At 52.5% G+C, this 24866-nt stretch overlaps 1 protein-coding gene across 1 annotated transcript; it reads right to left on the reverse strand.

The window, feature by feature from the left end:
• Positions 1 to 1205: 1205 nt before the first annotated feature.
• Positions 1206 to 20937, reverse strand: PALM3 (paralemmin 3). Its single transcript, XM_048487186.1, has 8 exons — positions 20862 to 20937; positions 20577 to 20628; positions 13727 to 13807; positions 11799 to 11923; positions 9134 to 9257; positions 7037 to 7067; positions 6163 to 6270; positions 1206 to 3621 (listed from the first exon to the last, which is right to left on the reverse strand). The coding sequence occupies exons 2-8, from the start codon at positions 20619 to 20621 to the stop codon at positions 1742 to 1744; spliced, it is 2394 nt and encodes a 797-aa protein (XP_048343143.1). The 5' UTR covers positions 20622 to 20628; positions 20862 to 20937; the 3' UTR covers positions 1206 to 1741.
• Between the last annotated feature and the right edge of the window lie 3929 nt (positions 20938 to 24866).

Raw genomic sequence — 24866 nt, forward strand, 5'->3', positions numbered from 1 at the left:
AAGCTGTTATTTCTTTGAGGGGAACTAGTTTCAAACTGTAGAAATATCTTTTATATCCCTGACTGTGTTGTCCTTTCAACTGGTGATGCTGAGGATCGAACCAGGAACCGGAGATCCAGTGTGGTGTAGATCCAGTTAAGAGCAGGTGTACTCTAAACTGGAGAATCGGGTTTGATTCCCCGCTCTGCCACTTGAGCTGTGGAGGCTTATCTGGTGAACCAGATTAGCTTGTGCACTCCAACACATGTCAGCTGGGTGACCTTGGGCTAGTCACAGTTCTTCAGAGCTCTCTCAGCCCCACCCACCTCACAAGGTGTTTGTTGTACCGGGGGGGGGGGGGGGCGGGTAGGGAAAGGAGTTTGTAAGCCCCTTTAAATCTCCTTACAGGAGAAAGCAGGGGATATAAATCCAAACTCTCCTTCTTCTGCGTGCAAAGCAGAGCTCTCCCCTGGAGCCACCGCCCTTCCCTCACACTAAGCATTTGCTGCAAGGTCAGTCATCCTTCGAGGAGGGGGAGCAGGTCTTGTCCAGTGCTTCAGATGTGCTCAGACAGGTTTTGTGAGACAGGCCAAGATGACAGAGGGATTCCAGCACATGCAAAAAGTTTTCGATGTCAGAGGTCCGCATGCATATATGTACCTCAGTGGTCAGCCTCTGGCACCCCGTACAAGCACGTGAGACAGCATGGATTTTTGCCCTGGCATCAGCTGGCCCTAAAGGTGAACTTGTGGGCTGCCCGCTTGATTGGATGCCTGCACCCGTGTACGGATTGTATAACTCTAGAGCAGTGGTGGCGAACCTTTTCAAGACCGAGTGCCCAAATTGCAACCCCAAACCCACTTATTTATCACAAAGTGCCAGCCCGGCAATTTAACCTGAATACTGAGGTTTTAGTTTAGAAAAAACGGTTGGCTCCGAGACGTGCGTTACTCAGGAGTATGCTTGGTGGTAGTCGGTGGCTTTGAATCAACCATGCAACTCTTCCAACGGGTGAATCACGACCCTAGGAGGGTTTACTCAGAAGCAAGCCGCATTGCCAGCAACCGAGCTTACTCCCAGATAAAGGATCGCGCCTTAGTTCTTCGCATGAAAATCAGTGGGGTTTAACAGCGCTTAACAGGGTTACCTACACTGCTTCCCCAAAACTAGGTCTTAAGTTTAATGCTAATAATCGAGCCCAGTGGCCCAGGCCAGCCTAGGTGGGGGGGGGGGGGGGTTGCGGGGAACTCTGTTTGCGCGTGCCCACAGAGAGGGCTCTGAGTGCCACCTCTGGCACCCGTGCCATAGGTTTGCCACCACTGCCCTAGTGTTTTGAATGGGCTGTGTCCATGCCGGCCAGAGGGAGCGAGCTCTGTACTCTTGAAAGGAAACCGGAACGAATGTATTTAGTGTGTGTTGTGGAAAATGCAGGCCTGCATTCCAAGTCCGCTGAGGTGTGTGCTTGCTAGTGTATCCTTACTGTCCAAATGCCATTGCGTCAATGGGGATGCTGGTCTGTAAAGGCACGCAGGAACCTCCCAGACAGCTCTACAGCAGTGCTCCCTTTATCTCTTTCTCCTCCACCCCAGGGAGGTCCTCTGCCTACAAGAACAACAAACCCTCCTGACCCAGGCTCCCCGACCAGCATTGTGTCCCTCCCAAGATTGTGTGAAGCCTGCACTCGACTACAGGTCGGCTGGGCTGCGGCCCATTTGGGACCGGAAAGAAAACTGTCCTTGAGGAGGGCATCTCTGCCAGGGTCTCACATGAGTGTGCAGCACTGGCAGGACTTGTGCTTGCCCCTCTCGGGCTCTTGGTCTTGCCCTTGGCGGGGCGGAGCAGCCTGGAGCTGTGGGGAGCAGGCAGTGTTGGCAGAGGGGGGGCTGCTGTTGTTTGGGGCTTGCTGGCTTGTGGCCCCCGGGGGCTTCAAAATCCCAGCCTTGGGCTGCGGCTCTCCAGCAGAAATGTCCAAGGGGGCTCCTGGCACCTTGTCTTCTTGCAGCAGAGGTTGCCGCTCAGCGCGGAGACTTTCCAGGCCGTCCGTGAGCTCTCCTGCTCCTGCCGAGGCCACGCTGGCGTCGCCGCTTCCTTTTGCATCCAGCGTTTGCAGCTCTTCAGCCGTGCCCAGGAGTGGCTGGAGGGACTCTCGGCTGGACAAGGGCAGAGCAAGGGGACAGATGGATGCATCCGATAGCACGGGAGTCTGGGCTTTGTCAGGGGGTGGGGTTGGTTCTGCCACATTAAGCTTTTCTCCAGGAGGATCACAGGAGTTCTGTCCTTCTGGAAGAGACATCACAGCTTCCTGAAAAGATGGAGCCTGTCCCAGCTGAGAGGTCGTCGTTTGGTCTTCTGAAGTTGGTGGAACCTGATCCGGAGAGGATCCCTCATCTTCAGGGAGATTAGGTGAGGTGTGGCTTGGCGGGGGCGCCTGAATCTCACCCGGAAGAGCTCCACCAGCCTCTTGCAAGGAAGACGCAGGGTTCTTGCTCAATGGACATGTTGACTCCGTGTCCTGCAGAGCTGGTGGGGCTCGGTCCAGGAGAACTATTGGACTCTCACATGGGTCACCCACAGAGAGCGGGACCTGGCTTGGAAGAAAGACATCAGCCTCTGGCAAAGGAGGGACCTGGGCCTCTGGAACCATTGGCATTTGCTCCTGCAGGGGTACTGGGGTCTCTTCCAAAGCTGATATTTTAGCCTCCTGAAGGGGACCTGTGCGATCAGGCAAAGAAGACAGCTGGTCAGTCAAAGAAGGGATTGACTCTGGGAGGGATCCTTCCACCTCGTGCCTGGAAAGTTCTTGTCCCTGATGAGTGACTGTTTCCTCCATTTCATGCCCAGATGAAGGGCTACGTTCTAGCATGAATGGCTCGACTTCTGGCGGAGGTGAGACGACCCGCTCGGCCAGGGAAGTGGTTTGTGTATGGGCTTGAGTGCTTGTGTGCTGACTCGAGTGCAAACATTCGGCCAGCCCTTCCTCTCTTGTCGCCAACTCCTGCGTCTTCATCTGACTCTGCTCCACGGATTCTGTTGTAGGCGCCTCAGCAGTGGCCAGGGCTAGGGCGGGCTCCATCTCCTGGACACCCTGTTCTGGCACTGCCTTCTGCTGCACGTCCTTCAAACCTACTTCCTTGGCCTGAGAGCCCATCTCTAGCAGTCGCTCTTCTTGCCCCTTGGGGTCACTGTTCTCATTCGGTAGAAGCTCGGAGCGATCCTGATGGTCTTGGAAAGTGGGAGACTGTCCTTCCGGGTCATCGCGGCGGCCAAGCTCATGGTCCAGTGGACCTTCTCCAAGGGCTTCCTTTGGATCTGAGACCTGCCCAGGCTGGCTCCACTGATCACAGCTCTCCCCCAAGTTAGTGGGGTCCTCCAGCTCCTCTTCCTTCTCGAGGGAGCTCTGGTTCTGTCCAACGGCGTCCATGCAGCCCACTTCTTGGCCTAGATGGTCTCTGATGACTATCTCCTCCATGGCCAGCTTTCTCTGGCGGCTGGCAGGGCCTTTGCTGGGAGCCACGCTCTGCCCGGCTGGGTTCGCAGCAGCCTCGGAACCACCTTGGTGGGGCGCAGGCTCTCCCTTGTCTGGAACCACGGGAACGGCCTTGACTTTTGCCTCTTCCGGGCTGCATTCGTTGCCAAACAGGTCTAGGAGACAAAAATAACATGATGTTACCTGCTCAGGTCCTCTGACACATTCTATGCATTTAAGTCTGCCTGGTCATAAAGGAAGCAGGACATCTGGACGTCTCCGGACAGAAACGTGAAACAATAGAATAAAGTGAGGAAACCGCAAGGACACAGGAGTTGTCTTCAGCTACTCGTCTGTTAGGTCTTGGCACAACGATCAACACATTGACTCTGGATGTGAATCAGAAGCCTTTATTGGGTTAGCACAGGGGTAGGGAACCTGCGGCTCTCCAGATGTTCAGGAACTACAATTCCCAGCAGCCTCTGTCAGCATGGCCAATTGGCCATGCTGGTAGGGGCTGATGGGAATTGTAGTTCCTGAACATCTGGAGAGCTGCAGGTTTCCTACCCCTGGGTTAGCATCAGGGACTCAAACTGCAGAAAGTCAGATTTATTCCCTCTCCCCCCCCCCACTCGAACACCTCCTCCCGTCTTCCCACAGATTAACAGAACAACAAGGTGTGAAAAGCTTTCTTATGGAGTACTGAGTGTCTCAAGGCCAAAGTTATGGAGTACTGAGTGTCTCAAGGTCTTCTGCCCAAGGCCTCCGCGTCCCCCTCCCTCCTTCTGGAGATTCCAGGCAGAGAGGCTGCGTAGTTAGCTACATTACTAAGCACGCAGATTTAGAACAAAAGGTCCATTAACATATGATAGGTCAGGGGTGTCAAATTCATGGCCCTCCAGATGTTCATGAACTACAGTTCCCATCAGTCCCTCCCAATATGAGCATTGGCTATACTGGCTAGGGCTGATGGGAATTGTAGTTCATGAACATCTGGAGGGTCGCGAATTTGACACCTGTGTGATAGGTGGTTACATGAAGAGTTGTCTCCCATACCCAGATGTGCCCCCAACCTCCAGATGGTAGGATGGGGGGAAGGGCGGGAGCCATTCTTGACATCACCTTTTATTCTGTCCTACCCACATACCCAGAGGTGGAGCTACTGGGGGGGATGCGGATTGTAAAAAATCGTATAAGTTTAGCTCCATTTTATGGCTTTTTTTGATTATCACATGGTTTAGAGATGGATATCTTGCAGAGGTGTACCACCAATGGGGACATGGGGAATCACATGTCCCCGGACACATGCCATCTAATCATGTGGGGGGGAGCGCCAGGCCTGGACCATGCTTGCCAGCTTTGGGCGGTAGACCTGGGCGCCTTGCTGACTTCAGGTGGTAGACCTGGGTGCTGTCACCAATCTGGTGCTCCTCCGTGAGATCTCAGATGACTTGATCTCTCCCCCGCCCCCCGGTATCTTGGGAAAATGAAATGGGGGGGGGGGGCGCTCAGATTTTGCCCCGGGTTCCATTTTCCCTAGATATCTTGATGATGTGTAACAGTTTAACTGACCATATGGCATCCCTAGAAAGAATCAGAAGTGTGAGCCAGTGTAGTTAGCAGTTAGAGTGTTGGACTATGACCTGGGAGAACCAGGTTCGAATCCCCACTCTGCTGAATTACCTTTGGCCAATCATACACCCACAGCCTAACGTACCTCGCCAGGTTGTTGTGAGGATAAAAAGGAGTTGAGGAGAATGATGGTAGCCCTTTTGGGTCCCCAATGGGGCGAGTGTTGAGGTATACATGAAGAAAAAAATAAAATAGCTTGGAGAGCTATATCGTTCCCTGGACCCTGACAATTACAAGGTTGTATTGTCGAAGGCTTTCACAGCCAGAATCACTAGGGTGTTGTGGGTTTTCTGGGTTGTATGGCTGTGTTCCAGTAGCATTTTCTCCTGATGTTTTGACCACGAAATGCAGCACCCAGACAGGAATCAAAGAACATGAAAGGCATTGCAGACTGATTCAGCTGGAAAAATCAGCAACAGCAGAACATGTGATAAACCAAGTTGGACACAGAATGTTATTTGAAAACACAGAAATTCTGGACCACTCTGACAGCCACTACGTCAGACTGCACAGAGAAGTAGTCTTCCTTCCTGTTTCTTCTCACGACAGACTACGCAGATAACTGAAATCCACAAGCACATGGACAATTTAAAAAGAAAGGAAGAGACCATGAACATGAACAAAGTTTGGCTACCAGTACTTGAAAACACTGGAATCAAGACAATGGTTAGTGAACACCATCCAGACACAGGATGTCTCCAGGCAGGAAGCAATCAAATGGATTAAAATGCCAGGCAGCTGCTATGCGATGCTTTCACTAACTGGATTATGCAACTTTCAGTGTTACATACATATGCTAAAATGGGTGGATTCCACCCACTGCACAGCCAAGAGCCTTGAGGTAAGCGTTCCATCATAACGGGTCTGAGACAGCAGCAACCTCGTCAGGGTCAGAGAAGGTCAGGGCCACAGTTACCCTGGAAAAAATGGCTGTTTTGCAAGGTGGAGTCTTTGGTACTAGACCTCACTAAGGTCCCTCCCCAAACTACGCCCTCCCCAAGTTTCACGCCCCAAATTTCCCAACCCAGGGCTGGTCACCCCACCCATTGTGCAACTGCAACAGTTGGTACTAACTGAACTCTCACCTCCGTCATGCATCTCTCCGTTCTGCAGATGCTCTTTGGCCTCAGCATGCCCAGGCCTCCTGGGGGAGGCAGGTGGCGACTCCGAAGTGGATCTGGCCCCGTTTCTGCCTGCAAGAAATTCAGGAGACTGGTGGGTCACGTGATCAGCTAGCCCCCTTCTCCATACGGTATGCCAGAGCTGCGCACTTTATCTCAAAGACAGTTCACTGTTCTTGCGCACTTGACCAGATTGAGCCAACGGGCCAGGAATGGCGTCAAAATGGGGTGTGAGCAGAGAATGGTGAAATAAAAAAAAACGTGTCTGCACCCTGGTCCCTTAGGACGTGGGGGATGGAGTGGGGAGAAAGCCCTCCCCTGGGTTCTATCCAGTGGTGGGATTCAAATAATGTAACAACCGGTTGTTTACAAGCACTATTTTAACAGCCGGTTCTGCCGAAGTGGTGCGAACCGGCTGGATCCCACCACTGGTTCTATCCTGAGAAGGCAGCACAAATCCCAGACTGAACATCACACGGAAGAGGGAGCCGGCATCTTCTCCAGAAGACAGGATTGTAACTGAGGGTGGACATTGAAAGGACCTACATTGGACTTTTCAATTTAGAAACGAGAGGCCTCAGGGGGAACGGGACAGAGATTTATAAAATGGTGCCTGGGGTGGAGAGAGCTGACAGAAAGAACTGGAACTCGAGGGCATCCAATGAAGATGATGGGCAGCAAATCCAGGACGGACAAAGGAAAATACTTCTTCCTCCAGTGAGGGATTGCAAAGGGGAATTTGCTGCCATAGGATATTATGATGGCCACAGGCAGAGAAAGCTTTACCTGTACCCCAGGTAATCCCTACCATGGAAGAAAACAATATGGAATGACTCACCTTCCGAAGAAGACACAGCAGTCCCATCGACCTAAAAGCAAAAGAATAGAACTTTGCAGCGGGAGTTCCCAAACCACGGGACCGAGCGGCATTTCAGAGGCCTGCCAGTCGCTCATTCGCAGGGCATGACTTATTCATTAACTTTCCACCTGGCCCTTCCTCAGAAGGAGCAAAGACGGGCTTCTCCTCATTTGTTCTCACAAGAATCCTGTGAAGGGAGTTTGGCGGAGGGTGTTGAAAGTGAAGGACTTTGCACTTAACCCCGGACTTCAGAGGAGGATGGCCATAGAGACAGAGAGACAGACGGGTCAGAACACTGAGAATCCTTTCATCTGCTGCTCTGATCCTATCCCTTTGATGGGTAGATTGCTACTTGCAGGGAAAACTTCCTTTCTTGCATTTTCCCACCTTTCCTCCACAAACAGTGTGTAACAGACTTCCCTCTGCGATACACCTCTGAAGATGCCAGCCACAGATGCAGGTGAAACGTTAGGAACAAGATTCGCCAGACCACGGCCACACAGCCCCCCGGAAAACCCACCAGAATAAGTCACTTTGGCTCACCATTGGGAACACTGGTGAGCAGCAGTGGTGTCGGAGGTTAAGAGCTCGTGTATCTAATCTGGAGGGACCGGGTTTGATTCCCAGCTCTGCCGCCTGAGCTGTGGAGGCTTATCTGGGGAATTCAGATTAGCCTGTGCACTCCCACACACGCCAGCTGGGTGACCTTGGGCTAGTCACAGCTTCTCGGAGCTCTCTCAGCCCCACCTGCCTCACAGGGTGTTTGTTGTGAGGGGGGAAGGGCAAGGAGATTGTCAGCCCCTTTGAGTCTCCTGCAGGAGAGAAAGGGGGGATATACATCCAAACTCTTCTTCTTCATAAATAAATATAGAAATGGACTCTTTCCAAAGGTGTTTTATTGCTGAACTCCCTCACATGCAAGACAGTTTTGTCGGCATGCTCTTGGACCCGATTCTCTGGCTGGTGACCTCGAAATCTTCTGAAGTAGCCAAGATCCTTCAGAATGTGTTGCAACCAAGTAGCTTCCTCTGCCTTCTAGTCCCAAAGAAGGCTCTTGATGTGGAAGGAACCAAGGATTCAGTTAGGGAAAGGTCTTTTTCAGTGTCTGTTCTCTGTGATCCTTTAATTGGAGATGGCAGTGAAAGAACAGGGGAGAATTACATGCAAAGACTATATTTACCTCCTTCCAAGTGCCCCTGTGTACCAACTAAATTTATCAGGGAGATATCCCACCACTCAGGGTAGCCCACCTGCATCAGTGAGAGCCAGCGTGGTGTAGTGGTTAAGAGCAGGTGCACTCTAATCTGGAGAACCGGGTTTGATTCCCCGCTCTGCCACTTGAGCTGTGGAGGTTTATCTGGTGAACCAGATTAGCTTGTGCACTCCAACATGCGCCAGTTGGGTGACCTTGGGCTAGTGGCAGCTCTTCGGAGCTCTCTCAGCCCCACCTACCTCACAGGGTGTTTGTTGTGGGCGGGGGGAAGGGAAAGGAGATTGTCAGCCCCTTTGAGTCTCCTTACAGGAGAGAAAGGGGGATATAAATCCAACTCTCTTCTCCTTCTTCTTCAACCAGAGCCTGGGCTGTTTCCATCATGGTTCCAGCTCTGTGGAATAAGCTCCAAGAAGAGGAGATGTCCTCCTTGGACATCTGCAGGAGGTCTTGCAGGAGGCGTGGCCGCTTGCCGGGGCTTTGGAGGGGGGTTGAACGGCAGGCGTTTTTTTTAATGGTGATGGGGAGAGATTTGGGATTTGCCATTTTGTTTTTGTTTTTAATTGAACAATTGTTTTAAAGCCACTTTGAACCCCAAGAAAATCAAATGGAAACACCTTTCAAAACATTAGCAGAAATTTGCAAAATGTTCAGTTTTCTGTGTTTGTGCTGAAACCCAGTGGCAGGACAGCGCCAGCTTCCTCTTCTATGACAGTGAGCAAGATAAAGAGCAGTCAAACACTCACATAGTGTTAGACATAGAGTAAGTACTCTTGCCATACTTACATTTTGTTACCATTTTAGATATATCATCTTGGACCTTAGAAAAATATTTTTAACAGATGAGCAAGCATGAGCGATCCTACCTTCTCAAGGTCGGCTGGGGACCGATTCGTCTCATCCGCGTCTCTGGTAGGCTCTTCTGACGGGGGCTCCTGTGGAACTTTCCAGATCTCTAAGTTGTCCAACTGCTGCATCTGCACATGGAGGCTTCAGAGAAGAGAAAGAGAAGGCTGTTGTCAGGGGCAACCCATTCCACACCCTTATCAGACCATAAAGTAATGGAGAAAGGCACATTTTGGAGCACACATTCTGACTATTCTGGCTCTGAGGCCTGCAAACCAAGTCATCAGGGCTCTGCACACAGATGGAGACCGGTGGACCTCTATAACGAAGTCACAGCCAGCTTTCAAGGCAAGAGATGTTCAGAGGTGGCTTGCCTTTGCCTGCCTCTGCTTAGTGACCCTGGATTTCCCTAGTGGTCTTCATCCAAGTACTGGAGGAACCGGGTTTGATTCCCAGCTCTGCCGCCTGAGCTGTGGAGGCTTATCTGGGGAATTCAGATTAGCCTGTGCACTCCCACACACGCCAGCTGGGTGACCTTGGGCTAGTCACAGCTTCTCGGAGCTCTCTCAGCCCCACCTACCTCACAGGGTGTTGTGAGGGGGGAAGGGCAAGGAGATTGCAAGCCTCTTTGAGTCTCCTGCAGGAGAGAAAGGGGGGATATACATCCAAACTCTTCTACTCTTCTTCTTCTACTAACCGGGGCCAACCCTGCTTAGAAGAATAAGAAGAGTTTGGGTTTATATTCCCCCCTTTCTCTCCAGTAAGGAGACTCAAAGGGACTGACAAGTGTTCATTTTGGTACTATTACAATGTGGTTGTTTCTTGCGTATTAAAATGAAACACAGATATATATTTTAAGGGTTTTTTTAAAAAAATAAAAAATAAAGCATGGAGAAAGCCTTTCAGTTACATGGCTATGGGGAAACAGGAGTTTCTTTGTGGTGATGGCCCCCCTCCCCCGGTGAAGAGTGGCTGGGCTCCCCCTTTTCTAAGTTGGAGGGAGCGGGTTAAACCCTAAGTGGGAATTTTCTGCCGGCTCCTTCTCCTTGGACTGGTGTTAGTAACAACATAAGAACAGAAGAACAAGTCTTGCATTGGGGTGCTGTGTGGTTTCCGGGCTGTATGGCCGTGGTCTAGCAGCATTCTCTCCTGACGTTTCGCCTGCATCTGTGGCTGAATGCATCTTCAGAGGATCTGATAGTAGGAAAGTCTTGCATTGCTGACTGCCAGACCTTTCGCTGGGGATGTTTGGCCTTGAGCCTGTGATTTTTCCTGTACAAAGCAGTGACTCCGCCCCAGCTCCTCTGCTGTAGGTCTGCCCTGTACATTTACAGCAGAGACGCTTCCCTACTCCAAGGGGCTTTCCCCACTACAGAAGGGAGCTCAGGTCGACTCGGTTCCCTTCAGTGGAGGGCGATTCCAGGCTGTCCCCACAGCAACTGAGTTGGCCCCCTGGAACCGAGCTAAGTGGGCGGGATCATCTTGGTGCCTGTTTCACTCCTCGATCGTGATTGGCGCTTGTGTTACGGCGGGAAACGGGAGCGTTCTTTTTGTTTTTACAGTTCACAGTTTACAGTTACATGCGCTTTCTGCCCGCCATGACTCCCCTGTTCTGCACATGCCACAAAAGCAGCTCGTGATTGGTTGAATGGAAGAGGTGTCGTTTCGATGCTTCCCCACTTCGAAGCGGTATCGACCTTGTTCCAGCAGAAAAGTGTAGTTCATAACTGCGACAAGGATGTTGCAGTTCTGAGGGGGGGGGGGGCGGGGGCTGAGACAAAACAATGTTGAGCTCGGGGGCAGTGGGGATTCACTGAGGCGAACCTAGGTAGAAACCAGTTCAACTCTGTCAGTGGGGAAAGCCCCCAAGATGTGCTGAGCTTTCTTTCCTTGGTCCCAGCGGGCGACTGACTCCGCAAGACCACTGCTGACTCGTTGCCCTGCTGGGCTCCCCCCACCCCCACTCCCCCCCTGCTTTGCGCCAGCTGCTTCCGGCCGCATGTCAGTTTCGGCTTCCCTGCTCTGTGTGTGTGTGTGTGTGGGGGGGGGGTTTCCAGTGTTTTTTCTTCTGGAAAGAAGAAAGCCAGACTAAAACACGTGCTAGCGAAAGAGCTCCCCACCCCAAGGGAAACCTTGCAGAGGGTTGCCAACTCTGGGTTGGGAAATAGCTGGAGACTTTGGGGCAGTGGCGTACCAGGAGAAAATGGTGCCCGGGACAACGCCTGCTCAAGCGCCCACCGCGTCCCGCTTATGGCAGCCAGTGCATCCCGCCCGAGTGGGCTGCTCCTTCAGCCAGCGGATGAGGACGGCAGTGGTTCCTGGTGGAGGAGGGGAGAGTGCCAGGCAGGGGCGCCTCTCCGTGGAAGGAGTGTGGGGACGATTTTGCGCCCCCATGTGATCTAATGGCTGGCACCCCTCATGTCCCTCTGGCAGATACATCCCTGCTTTGAGGATAGAGCCTGGGGAGGGGAGGATTTGGGGAGGAGAAAGACCCCAACAAATTATGATGCCATAACTCATATGTACATAACTCATATGGGGGTGGGGGGTGGGTGGGTGGGAATCACTGCCCTAACCCCTCATCCCTAGCCCTGTTTTTTCTGTGCTGGATGAAACCCTGGGAAGAGAAACTAGCCGTGATCCCCCATCTCCAGCTCAGCATCACCCAAGCCACGCCACTCCTACCTGGTCAGGCTCTGCTGTAATTCCTCGATGCGCTTCTCCGCCTCACGAAGAGGACTCAGGGGATCTCGGTCACCGGGAGATACTGAGGTTCCCTCCATCAGCCACTGCTCCCGCAAGGACTTCCTCTGGGGAGAGGTGGGGAGAGACCGTTGATCACCTGTCCTGTACTAGATGGGCACAATAATGGGACAGCAGACCTCTAGCAAGACAACTAGAGAGAGACACACTGAGACACAGCTGTGTGGCTGCTTCTGAATTCACTATGATGCGCCCTCAGAGTACCAGGGAGGGGCTGTGGCACAGCAGCAAAGCCTGTGCTTGGCACACAGAAAGTCCTAGGTTCGATCCCCGGCCTCTCCAGCTGAAAACAGAACAGGCAAGAGGTGATGTGGAAGACCTTGGCCTGAGACCTCCGGGAGCATCAGCCAGTTCTGTGTAGACCAGGGGTGTGCCACCTGTGGCTCTCCAGATGTTCATGGCCAATTGGCCATGCTGGCGGGGGCTGATGGGATTTGTAGTCCATGAACATCTGGAGAGCCGCAGGTGGCACACCCCGGTGTAGACCTCCAGGAGCCAATCTGTGTAGACAATACTGAACTCAATTGGCCATTGGTTTGATTCAATACAAGGCACCTTCAAGGATGTTTGGGCCATTTGGGGAAAGGTGGGGTCTGTGGCAAAATCTCTGTTCGGCGTGCAGAAGGTCCCAGATTCAATCCACGGCATTGACAGGTAAAAAGGACCGGGGGGGCGGGGTCATGTGAAAGACTTCGACCTGAGACCTTGGGGAGCAGCTATCAGTCTGAGCAGACAATACTGATTTTGATTGGCCATTGGTCTGGTTCAATAGAGGGCAACTTCTCTTGTGTTCTTGTCCAATACATAGGAGGAGGAGGAGGAGGAGGAGGAGGAGGAGGAGTTTGGATTTATATCCCCCCATTCCCCCTTTCTTTCCTGTAAGGAGACTCAAAGGGGCCTACAATCTCCCTTCCCTTCCCCCTCCTCACAACAAACACCCTGTGAGGGTGGGTGGGGCTGAGAGAGCTCCAAAGAACTACACAAGCTAATCTGGTTCGCCAGATAAACCTCCACAGATCAAGTGGCAGAGCGTGGAATCAAACCCGGTTCTCCAGATTAGAGTGCACCTGCTCTTAGCCACTACATCACACTGGCTGGGAAAGGGCAGAACAGAAATATAATAAAAAGAAAAATCAATCCCATTCATATATCTGGTCATGCTCAGAAGCAGGAAGAGGGAGATGTGAACAAGAGTCGTTTATTTGACCTTTTAGATGGAGGGTCTGATCCGGTATAAGGCAGCCCAATGGGTGCATTCATATCATTGCAAGGCCCTCCCCTGATATTGTCATCATCAGTCCTTGTTTGATCCTGCCAGGCCTCCTGTCTCCTGCCTGGGATGTGACAACCTTTCTCTCCGCGTTCCCCCTCCCTGTGTTTTTCCACTTTGCTTCTCAGGCACTGCCTTATCAGATCATTAGACACCTGCTGTTGTAGCTCTGTCAGTAGTGTGGAATGTAGCTGTTTTGACCAGGAAGGGCGGCGGGGGAGGGGGCAGGTTCTTCTTCCCTAGACTGTGGGACTGGAAGGGTGCCATCCCCCCCTTCAGAGGGGAGGGGTCACGGGACCCAAGGGGGTGATGTGGGTTATAATGAAAGTGGTGTTGCTGGTTATGTTTAGTTCTGGCTTATTCCTGATGCTCTTTCACAGTAAAGAAATCAACTGCATAGAGTCTTGTTATTGAACAGATATTGACAGGATGCTCTTGAATTGTCAGAGGTCACACTAGCAAAGTCCACCCGCTCCCGCTCATCCCTTCCCTCTTTATCCCTCCACCCCCCCCCCCCCCCCCCCCCGCTGTCTGCCGTCCTTTGGTCCATCCATTCCTGCATCCCTGTCCCGGGCGGTACCTTGAGGCGCTGAGCTCGCAGCTTCTCCTGCTCCAGATCCAGGCGGGTGCTCAAGATGAGCTCATGCAGCTTGCGTCGCGCCTGCAGCAAAGCAAAGGGAACAGAGAGGTGTGGAGGACAGAGGGTAAAACTCAACTCCCTCTGCCTCATCAAGGTGCCGTAATGTTTTAGCGATTCCTCTTTTAAAGGAGCAAGCATGGTGTAGTCATGGTTAAGAACAGTTGCACTCTAATCTGGAGAACCGGGGCTGATTCCCCGCTCTGCCACCTGAGCTGTGGAGGTTTATCTGGTGAACTAGATTAGCTTGTGCATTCCAACATATGCCAGCTGGGTGACCTTGGGCTAGTCACAGTTCTTCAGAGCTCTCTCAGCCCCACCCACCTCACAGGGTGTTTGTTGTTGGGGGGGGAAGGGAAAGGAGATTGTCAGCCCCTTTGAGTCTCCTTACAGGAAAGAAAGGGGCAGTGGTGGGATTCAGCAGGTTTGCATCACTTTGACAGAACCGGTTGTTAAAATGGTGCTTGTAAACAACCAGTTGTTAAATTATTTGAATCCCACCACTGGAAAGGGGGGATATAAATCCAAACTTTTCTTCTTCTTCTTCTAGTCCACGGGGGGAGGACGAGGGAACAGAGGCTGTTACCAGCTCTGGTTGGGGAATCCCTGGAAGTTTTGGGGTGTAGAAACTTGGGACCGTGGGATTTGGGGAAGGTACGGAAGTTGGCAGGGGATAATGCCCGGCAGTCTGCCCCTGCAAAGTGGCCATTTTCTCTAGGGGATCTGATTCCTGTCACCTGGAGATCAGAACCTGGCGGCTGCAGTGGTGGGATCCAAAAATTTTTAGTAACAGGTTCCCATGGTGGTGGGATTCAAACTGTGGCGTAGCACCAATGGGGCTGGGCGGGGCACGATGGGGGCGTGGCATTCCTGGGCGGGGCTGTGGCAAGGACGCAGCCACTGCGCCGGTCCTTGGGCGGGAAACGAATGCACGCAGGCGCAGGCTGCCACGCACACCGGTGCACCTCCTGCTAGACGGCTTCAAGTTCTGCGCGCTACTGCTGAGAGGAGGGGCGTCACTAAGGCAAAAATCACGTGGTAAAATCACCCATTAGTAACCCCCTCTCGGCACACACCAATAATTAGTAACCTACTCTCGGGAACCTGTGAGAACCTGCTGGATCCCACCTCTGGGCGGTTGGCAACGTAGCTATCTAGTCAAGCACCTCCCAATGAACCTATGATCAGCAATCCCTGACCTGTTTGCATTTCAATCAGGGGCAAGAATAGGACTAGCAAAGAGTGGGTTATAGGCTTGCCAACCTCCAGGTGAGGCCTGAAGGTAGCTCAGAATTACAGGTGATCTCCAGTTGATAGAGATCAGTTTCCTGGGTGGGGGGGGGTGGGAGGAATGCCAGCGATGGAGGATGGAGTCCATGGCATTATAGTCCACTGAAGGCCCTCCCCTCCTCAAATTCCCCAGCTTGCCATTGGAGGAGGCTCCTGAGCTGCAGTGCGTGGAGGTCAGCAGCACCAGATACAGAACTGGGATTAACAAGCATGAGTAAAAAGGAGTTTGTGAATCAGGAGGAAGAGGAGAATTGGATTTATATTCCCCCTTTCTCTCCTGCAGGAGACAAAGGGGGGATATTAATCCAAACTCTTCTTTGTAGTAATGCACTGCTGACCCAGCAGCACCGTGGTAGAACGTTGGGACGCCAACGGACCTACGGCCTTGCTGGTCGCACCGCACCCCCACTCCTCATCCCCCTATGAGTCACGGGTCATGAACTGTCTGGCTCAGTCACCGGGCGCAGGGACAATGGTCTTGCCCCAGGTGAGGATTAGGCTCAGACGCTTACGCTCCTCTCCGCACGTAGCCAGGTGAGATCATGCATCACATGATGATCTCCAGGTCTCCCGGTCTCCCGCTCATCTCCCTACCCACCTCCTTTACACGCCCACAATGAAACCCTAATAAAAGGTGCCAGAGACCAGCACAGGAAGAGTTGTCAGGATCACGAAATCCCGCGCTTCCTGTTGCTGACGCTCTCCGCCAGATGAAACCTCCTCCGCGTCTCGCCTATTCCTTAGCGACGACCCTGCGGGGATGACTACACTTCTTCTTCTTCTTCTCCCCCTCCACCCAGTGGCTAAAAAACATTCTTGCACCAGGACATAATTCCTTGCATTTTTGTGGCATGTGCTGGTCACGGCCACCCCCCTGCCTGCTGCGTCCGCTTGTCCGCTGACAAGGGTGTCTTGGCTGCCCTTCTGGGAGCGCCACCAACCCCTGTTCAATCAGTGCCCGTCCGGGCTTGGGCAGGGCTCCAGGCCGTTCTCCATCTTTCTATTGGGTTCAGGTTGGAACGGCTGCCTGGTGAATAATTCAGTTGTTTCCAGAGGGAATGAGCACAGGAAAGGGGATCGGGTTACTCCAAGCCTGCTCAGAGTTTCCCTTAGAACAAGGAAAGAGCTTGGGGGGAACTCGGGGAACATATTCACAAACAGAAGCACTGGGGCCGTCCGGCCACGCCTTCCTTGGCAGGGCGCTCTGCTGGAATGGCCAAAGTGGGGGTGGGGGGAGAGAGAGAGGGCGTGCTGCTGGGCCATTCCCAGAGAAGCTGACAAATTGCTGGCTGTGTCTTTCTGGCTCTTTCAGGCGCTGGGAACGAGCAAGAGCAATTCCTTGGACCGCGTGACCATACCCTCAATCTCCCCAGGACACTGCATTAGAAACATAGGCCAATCATACACAAACGACGCCGCATAGGTTTGGAGAGAGCCTCTGGGGTCATCTAGTCCAACCCCCACCCCTGCACAACGTAGGAAGTTCATCACTTCCTGCACCCCCAACTCCCCCAATAACTGCTTCCAGAGGAAGACAAAATGCCTCCAGGATAACAGGCCAATCTGGCCTGGAGAAAAGTTTCTTCCTGACTCCAAGAAGAAGAAGAAGAGGAAGAAGAGGAGGAGGACAAGTAGTTTGGATTTATATCCCTCCCTTTCTCTCCTGTAAGAGACTCAAAGGGGCTGACAATCTCCTTGCCCTTCCCCCCTCACAACAAACACCCTGTGAGGTGGGTGGGGCTGAGAGAGCTCCGAAGAGCTGTGACTAGCCCAAGGTCACCCAGCTGGCGTGTGTTGGGGCGCACAAGCTAATCTAATTCCCCAGATAATCCTCCACAGCTCAGGCGGCAGAGCAGGGAATCAAACCCGGTTCCCCAGATTAGAGTGCACCTGCTCTTAACCACTACGCCACTGCTGCTTGAAGGAAGCTTCCCGAGGAAGCCTGTTCCACTGAGGAGCTGCTCAAACTCTCCAGGAGTTCTTCCTAATGTTTAGTTGAAAACCTGTTTGATTTAATTTCAATCCGTGGGTTTTGGTCTGATCTTCTGGGGCAACAGAAAACAACCCTGCATCGTCCTTCAAGTACTTAAAGATGGTTATCATTCCACCTCTCCGTCATCTGCTCTCCAGGCTAAGCATACCCAGCTCCTCCACCTTTTCCATGCAGGATTTTAGGTTCTGTTAGTCCAGTCAATAATTGAGACTCGGGAAAGGTTCAAGAGCTTTACTGAACCGTGTCAGAACCTTAGCTGCAAAAAGCCTTTTTCTGCTTTCACAGACTCCCCTTTCTCTCCTTTCCCCACAATCTATCTACATATATAAAAAGCAAACAGTGCTTTTGTTGATGATAGTATAGCTCAGTAACTGCTGGGCCAATTCCTCTGAAAATTCCCAGCCACTATAGTCAGCCAGGTGAGAGTGTTTTTAGATGTTCACATACCTGAAATTTCACACCTGGCCCAGGTAAAACGCCTTTTTCCTGGCGCTCCCTGGTGAAGCACATGCAGCTGCCTGTGTGTAACTGTCACCCTTAGAATGTTCGTGCTGCTTAGAATGTTCACTCAGATGGTCAAAGATGAGCAGTGCAAACCGTACATAGGCAGTAACTCGAGTGGAAGTGAAACACATACACACACATACACACGAGGGAGAGGGAAGGGAGGGAGAGGGAGGGAGGGAGGGGTGGCATGCAAGGGAAGAGAGGGAGGGAGAGGAAAGGGATGGAGGGGGAGGCATGCAAGGGAAGAGAAGTGAGAGAGGGGAGACAATGAGGGGTGGCATGCAAGGGAGGGGAGGCAGGGGGCCCAGCATCTTGATATGATCCACCCACCCTAGCGGAGGGAAAAGGAAGGGAGGGAAGGGGAGGGGTAGCATGCAAGGGAAGCGAAGTGAGGGAGGGAAGAGAGTGAGGGGCGACATGCAAGGGAGGGGTGGCAGGGGGCCCAGCATCTTGATATGATCCACCCACCCTAGCGGAGGGAAAAGGAAGGGAGGGAAGGGGAGGGGTGGCATGCAAGGGAAGCGAAGTGAGGGAGGGAAGAGAGTGAGGGGCGACATGCAAGGGATGGGAGGGAGGAGCCAGGCACCCTAGATTCCCTGAATACTGCGGTTACAGTGAAGAAAACCAGGCACACATTACTCAGGAGTAAGCTCAGTAAAGCAACTGTGACATACTTTGAATGGCTGTGTCGCGCCCCTCAGAGGGTTTCCTCAGAAGCGACACCCATTGCCACCAACCAAGCTTACTCCCAGGTAAAGGATCATGGCCGGCCAGCCTAGATGTGTGGGAGGGGTGCCTTTCCATTCCCCGCCCCCCCAAGGAATGCGGGCACACACATCAATGACATCGCACAGTATCAGGCTGCGTGTTTGCATGAGCACGTACTGCTGGCCTCTGCAATTGATTTGCTGCTACTGTTCCTTTCCCATTTCACCACAATAAGCCACAGCAACGCGTGGCCGGGCCCCGCTAGTAGTTAGACCAGTATTATTCGTTGATGCCGGACCAGCAGGAGCCAGGCCTGACACAGGACTGGCCTCCAGACCCCTCAACAACTTTGTTGCCCTGGAAACATTCCAGCTTGTCAACATCCTTCTTAAACTGCGGTGCCCAAAGCTTAACACAATAGTTCAGGTAAGATCAAGGTATGGTTTCCAGCTCCAGGTTGGGAAATACCGCAGAATCTTGGAGGTTGAGCCTGAGGAGGCTGGTGTTTGAGGAGGGACTTTGATGGGATATAATGCCATACAGTCCACCTTCCAAAGCGGCCATTTTTCCCCCAGGGGAACTGTTCTTGGTTGTCAGAAGATCAGTGGGAGATCTCCAGCCACCGCCTGGAGATTGGCAATCCTGACCCAAGGGGTGTTCCCCCCCCCCAAAAAAAAAATAGGTGTGGAATGTCCATGTTGACATACGTGCGGGAAAAGAGGTTGGGAGAGAAGGAGTGCGAAACAACACAAAACAGGAGCCCCCACAGAGATTAACTTGGCTGTGAACATTGTTCACTTGATGTGCTGATTTTGTCGGGAAAAAAATACATTCTGTTTTTTATTTGACAGAATGTGAACACATGCAAATAGGGTTGCCGAGTGACCTCCCGACCACAGAGATTCGTCCCTCTGGAGGAAATGGCTGCTTTGGAGGATGTATGTCCCACTGTTTTAGGCACAGGTGTCAAACTCGTGGCCCTCCAGATGTTATGGACTACAGTTCCCATCATCCCCTGCCAGCATCATGCTGGGAGGGGATGATGGGAACTGTAGTCCATAACATCTGGAGGGCCGCAAGTTTGACACCTATGGTTTTAGGGAAGGGCATGACCTCAACGAGGTCTAATACCAGAGAGGCTACCCCTCAAAGCAGCCATTTTCTTCAGGGGAATGTTGTATTATTGGGATATAGAATCATGGAAACGCAGAGTTGGAAGAGACCACAACAGTCATCAAGTCCAACCCCCTGCCATGCAGGAACACACCAACAAACCTTCAGACCTGGAGGTTGGGGGCCCCTTTTTCAATTTGTGGGAAAGCGATCCTTTAGCGCCGTGGTGGCGAACTTATGGCACTCCAGATGTTCATGAACTACAATTCCCATCAGCCCCTGCCAGCATGGCCAACTGCTTTAGCATCATACAGACAAACACACACACACACACAACCAGAATGAGAAATAACCCATAACTATTGTAATAATTGCAAAATTGCCATTAACTTTTAGACCCCTCTTGTTTCTTGGATAGGTTGCTGGGATTCCAACAAGGATGGAGGGGGAAAAAATCCTTGTTCTTTTGACAGAAGCGGATGGGCATGTTATTTACTAGATGATGTGATTTACCCAAATGCCAAGATACCCTAGATACTCAGCTGCCCATTTCCACATATCCAGCCTCCACTAAAGGGAGAGGACATTTTTCTTTAGGTCAGTTGGCAACCCAACAGGATTGTTCTCGGGCCAGCTGCACCTCCTGCCCCACGCTTCTTTTGGAAACACTGATGTGGCCATTCTCTATTTCTGTCCACCCTCACCCTTTAATCTCTGGTGGGTGATGTTGCCAACTCCAGGTTGGATAGTTCCTGGAGATTTGGGGATGGAGCCTGGGGAGCAGAGGTGTAGCAAGGGGGGAAAGCGCCCGGTGCAGCGGTGTGTCCTCCGCCCCATCCCACCCCGGAACGCCCCGCCACGTCCTCACCACACCCCCACAGGGGCGCGCGCCTGGTGTGTCGCGCCCCCCTATCCCCTTGGAGCTACACCTCTGCAGGGGAGGAGAGAGTTTGAGGAGGACAGGGACCTCAGCAAGCCACAATGCCAGAGACTCCATTCTCCAAAGCGGCTATTTTCTGCAGACGGACTGACCTCTGTCATCTAGAAACCAGTTGTAATTCCAGAAGATCCCCAGGCCCCCCCTGGAGATTGGTAACCCTAGTGGTGGGGAACAGGGTCAGGATTCTGGCCGGGAACACGGAGCCCCTCACTGCGCATTTGGTGAGGTAGAGCAGCACTTACCGAGATGGATTTCAGGCGCTGCGCAAACGGGGAGCTCGGTTCCATTTTCCTCCTGAAAGATAAACAGAGGTTGTTGGGAAGCGTCCAGTGGGCACATGGGTGCCAATTGGGTGCTGGCGTCTGCCTTCTCCCTCCCTCCCCTTTTCTCTCACATTCTTCCTTGCACTGATCTCTGCACACAGACTGGCCACTGGCAAGGGGTGAGTAGGGTTGCCAGTCTCCAGGCGGTAGCTGGAGATCTCCCCCCTATCACAACTGATCTCCGGGAAACAAAGATCGGTTCACCTGGAGAAAGTGACTGCTGGAAAGCCGAGTCCCCTTCCTCTTCAAACGCTGCCCTCCTCTGTCTCCACTCCCCAAACTGTATTCGGTGGGCCCCAAACCATTTAGGGCTGTGAAGGTCAATAAGTAGCCATTCCCGCATCAGAGGCAAACCTTTAGGCTCCGAATTCCTTCAAACCCAGCTTCCAAGAGACACACCAGGTTGCAAGCTCCGGACTGGGAAAGACCTGGAGAATTTGGGGTGGAGCTGGAGGAGGGCTGGAATTGAAGAAGGAAGGGATTTCAGTGACAAGGCCATATTCTCCAGCTGAAATGATCTCTGTCGCCTGGAGATCAGTTGTAATAGCAACAGATCTCTGGCCACAACCTGGAGGTTTGGCAACGATACAGTCTGTATCCAATGGCTTAAACCACAACAACGTGGGTAATTTTAACCACAATGTGAAATAAACATTTTCACAAACAATTTCATGAAGAATAGCTTACATAGTATGATACACAGAACTTCATACATTTATAATCAATTTTGAAACAAGTACATGAATGTACAAGATGGCATTTCATGCATCAGTTGCTGTTTCAAAGTAAACACAAAAGCCAGGGCTAGTTAACCTCCGGTGCTGGTTAACCTTGTAATGCCTGCTCAGGCCCCTCAATATAATTCTTATTATTTGACTGGCTGTGGTAGGTTTTCCGGGCTATGTGGTCGTGGTCTTATTATTTGAGTTTACAGTCAAAAATTCTGGCGCAGTGGCTAAGAGCAGTGGCTAAGAGCAGGTGCACTCTGATCTGGAGGAACCGGGTTTGATTCCCAGCTCTGCCACCTGAGCTGTGGAGGCTTATCTGGGGAATTCAGATTAGCCTGGGCACTCCCACACACACCAGCTGGGTGACCTTGGGCTAGTCACAGTTCTTCTGAGCTCTCTCAGCCCCACCCACCTCACAGGGTGTTTGTTGTGAGGGGGGGAAGGGCAAGGAGATTGTAAGCCCCTTTGAGTCTCCTGCAGGAGAGAAAGGGGGATATAAATCCAAACTCCTCCTCCTCCTCCTCCTCCTCTTCTTCTTCTCCTTCTTCTTCTTCTCCTTCTTCTTCTCCTTCTTCTTCTTCTCCTTCTTCTTCTTCTTCTTTTTCTTCTTCTCCTTCTCCTTCTTCTTTTTCTTCTTCTCCTTCTTCTTCTTCATAGCAATCTCTCTCTAGAAATATTGACAGCTAAAAGTTCTCAACAAGAGGGTCTGGAGGTTGACAACCCTAAAGATGTGCCACATGTCACATGGTCCCATCCACTGTGGCAGGGGGTCTGCAACCTGTGGCTCTCCAGATGTTCATGGACTACAAATCCCATCAGCCCCGGCCATGCTGGTAGGGGCTGATGGGAATTGGCCATGCTGGCAGGGGCTGATGGGAATTGTAGTCCATGAACATCTGGAAAGCCACAGGTTGCAGACCCCTGCACTGTGGGAATACCTGCGCACATCTGCTGCTACCAAAGGTCCAAGCAACGGCATGATGGCCTTCTGCACAGAACGCTGTCTGGGAGAATGCCAGCCCATGAAGAGGTCCACTGGGAGATCAAGAAGACTGATAAGCGACAGGCAGTGGTGGGATCCAAAAATTTTAGTAACAGGTTCCCATGATGGTGCGATTCAAACTGTGGTGTAGCGCCAATGGGGCTGGGCGGGGCACAATGGGGGTGTGGTTGGGCATTCCAGGGGCGGGGCATTCGGGGGCGGGGCATTCCAGGGGCGGGGCTGTGGCAAGGACGCAGCCGCTGCGCCGGTCCTTGGGCGGGAAACGAATGCACGCAGGCGCAGGCTGCCACGCACGCCGGTGCACCTCCTGCTAGACTGCTTCAAGTTCTGCGCGCTACTGCTGAGAGGAGGGGCGTCACGAAGGCAAAAATCACGTGGCAAAATCACCAATTAGTAGTCCCCTCTCGGCACACACAAATAATTAGTAACCTACTCTCGGGAACCTGTGAGAACCTGCTGGATCCCACCTCTGGCGACGGGGCTTTCCTTAGTCAGGGTGCGGTCCCATTCTTCCCCCTTCAGGATTTTCTTGTTTCCTGGATGGGTATGGCGGGAGGTGGGCCCTGACCCCCCCCTTCCCAAAATTCCAAAGGTGCTCAAAGCCTCAAAAAAGTCTGGGGAACCCCTGCTCTGAAGTAATCCAATTTAGAGAACAATCCTAAACTGTCGATTCAGAATCCCACTTGAGTCTATGAAACGGAGTAAGTTTACCCTTTGGAAAGTGTTGTTGGGATGGTGCTGCTTTCCCATTTTCCAGCCAGACAGCAGCTGCAGGTGTTAGACTTCGCTTCATGCCTTGAAACAACTCCCTTTCTCCCCTTTCTACTAAACCCAGAGAAAGCTTGCGCACTGTGTGGTGATGTACACTCTTTGGGGCTGTTTTGGCTCCATGATTTGGGGGAGTCCCCTGCAGAACTATCTCATCTTAGTTGCAGTTTTAGTGCATGCCACCAATATGAGTGCATCGTGACGGGATATTGCAAAGTCATTATGAAACAGCAGTCGGTCGCACATGGATTGGTTGCCAGCAGTGAATGATTGCTTCGACACAAGGGCCAGCCCGCATTGATTATTAAAGAGCCAAACTACGTCAAAACTGAGAGCGTGCGATTGACACACAGCCAGTATAAGAAAGGCCCTGTGCATAATTGGAAAGATGCAATTGAAACATTACTGGTAACTGACACATTGATTAATAATCCATAGATTTTCTGAGCTCTGACCTGGATGACGCAGCCTAGGCCAATTTCATGTGATCTTCAAAGGTAAGCTGGGTCACCTCTAGCTAGTCTTTGGATGAGAGATCATCAAGGAACAGGGGCGTATTGCCCAGGGGGACATATGGGGGCAAATGTCCCTGGGCAGCGCCCAGTTAGTCACGTGGGGGGCGGCAGAAAATCGCCCAACACCCCTCCTCCTTCCCCCGGGTCCCGCATGGCCTGCGCTTTCTGGGGAAGGAAGGGCCCGCCCCTCTGCAGAGAGCATGCCAAGCCATCTGCCCCAAGTTCGCTGCTGGGCCAACCCTGGCGCTGCCCCATCCGCACACCTTCTGGGTGGTGGCCCCGCCGGGCAGCAGAGCAAGGAGGGTCCCACAGGCTCCTGGCCTTTGCTGGCCTCCAGCCCCTCTCTTTGCCCCAGGGGCTGCCCGGGGTAGTGATGGAAAACTCAGTTCTTGCCCTGGGCTCCATTTTCTGTCGATGCGCCACCGCCAAGGGAGCCCAGGACTGAGTAGCAGGCAGTGGCAAACTCCATTTGAACATATCTTGTTGTGACCTGGATGGCCCATCTCAGAAGCTACGGTCAATAGGGTCTTTAGTCATTGGATGGGTGATCACCAAAGAAGTCCAGGGTTGCTACATAGGCAGGCAAAGGCCTTAAAAACCCTCCAGAGCAGAGTGCTGAAGCCTCAGCCCTCCCAGATGTTCCAGGAGTTACTGATTCCCATCCTCCCTGCTACTTAGCCATGCTGGCAGCAGAGGCTGATGGGAATTGTATGGTCCCTGACCTCCTGGAGAACCCAGTTTGAACTGAACCCTACTCCAGGGTCACCAGGCATCCATTGTTTCTTGATGGCATTTTCCACCACCTGCAAAACGGCCCCGGGTCCTGCCGCCTCCCACCACAGTGACCAAGAGCAAATCACAGGAATTGGCAGCTGCCTCCCTGCCCCTTGTGCCCCTGCGCAGAGGTCGTCCCCACTGCTGGGTTAATATACTAAACCACAGAATGTGCAACCTCAGGAGAACGGCAGCTCCCGGGCAAAAGTCCTCTCCGTCAAGTGGGGCGGGAGTCGGAGCCAGGCCCCCAAACGAGCGGGGAAGTGGATGGGCCTCGGCAAGATGGACTTCTTTTGGGGAACTCCTGTCCCTTCCAAGCCTGTAGCCCCACCACTCCAGCCAAGAGAGCCACGGCAGCACTGAGGCACAGTGGGGAAAGGGGCGGGGCTGGCACAGACATAGCCCCAGTCCTGCACCGCTG

Source organism: Sphaerodactylus townsendi, linkage group LG03 (assembly GCF_021028975.2).
Source record: "Sphaerodactylus townsendi isolate TG3544 linkage group LG03, MPM_Stown_v2.3, whole genome shotgun sequence".
Taxonomy (NCBI): Eukaryota; Metazoa; Chordata; class Lepidosauria; order Squamata; family Sphaerodactylidae; genus Sphaerodactylus; species Sphaerodactylus townsendi.

Coding starts and splice junctions, on each gene's coding strand:
- PALM3 (XM_048487186.1), bottom strand. CDS start 20,621: ATGGAACCGAGCTCCCCGTTTGCGCAGCGCCTGAAATCCATCTCG. Junction 9,258..11,798: donor TTACAGCAGAGCCTGACCAG/GTAGGAGTGGCG, acceptor TCTTCTCTGAAG/CCTCCATGTGCAGATGCAGC. Junction 7,068..9,133: donor CCCCAGCCGACCTTGAGAAG/GTAGGATCGCTC, acceptor TTTTGCTTTTAG/GTCGATGGGACTGCTGTGTC.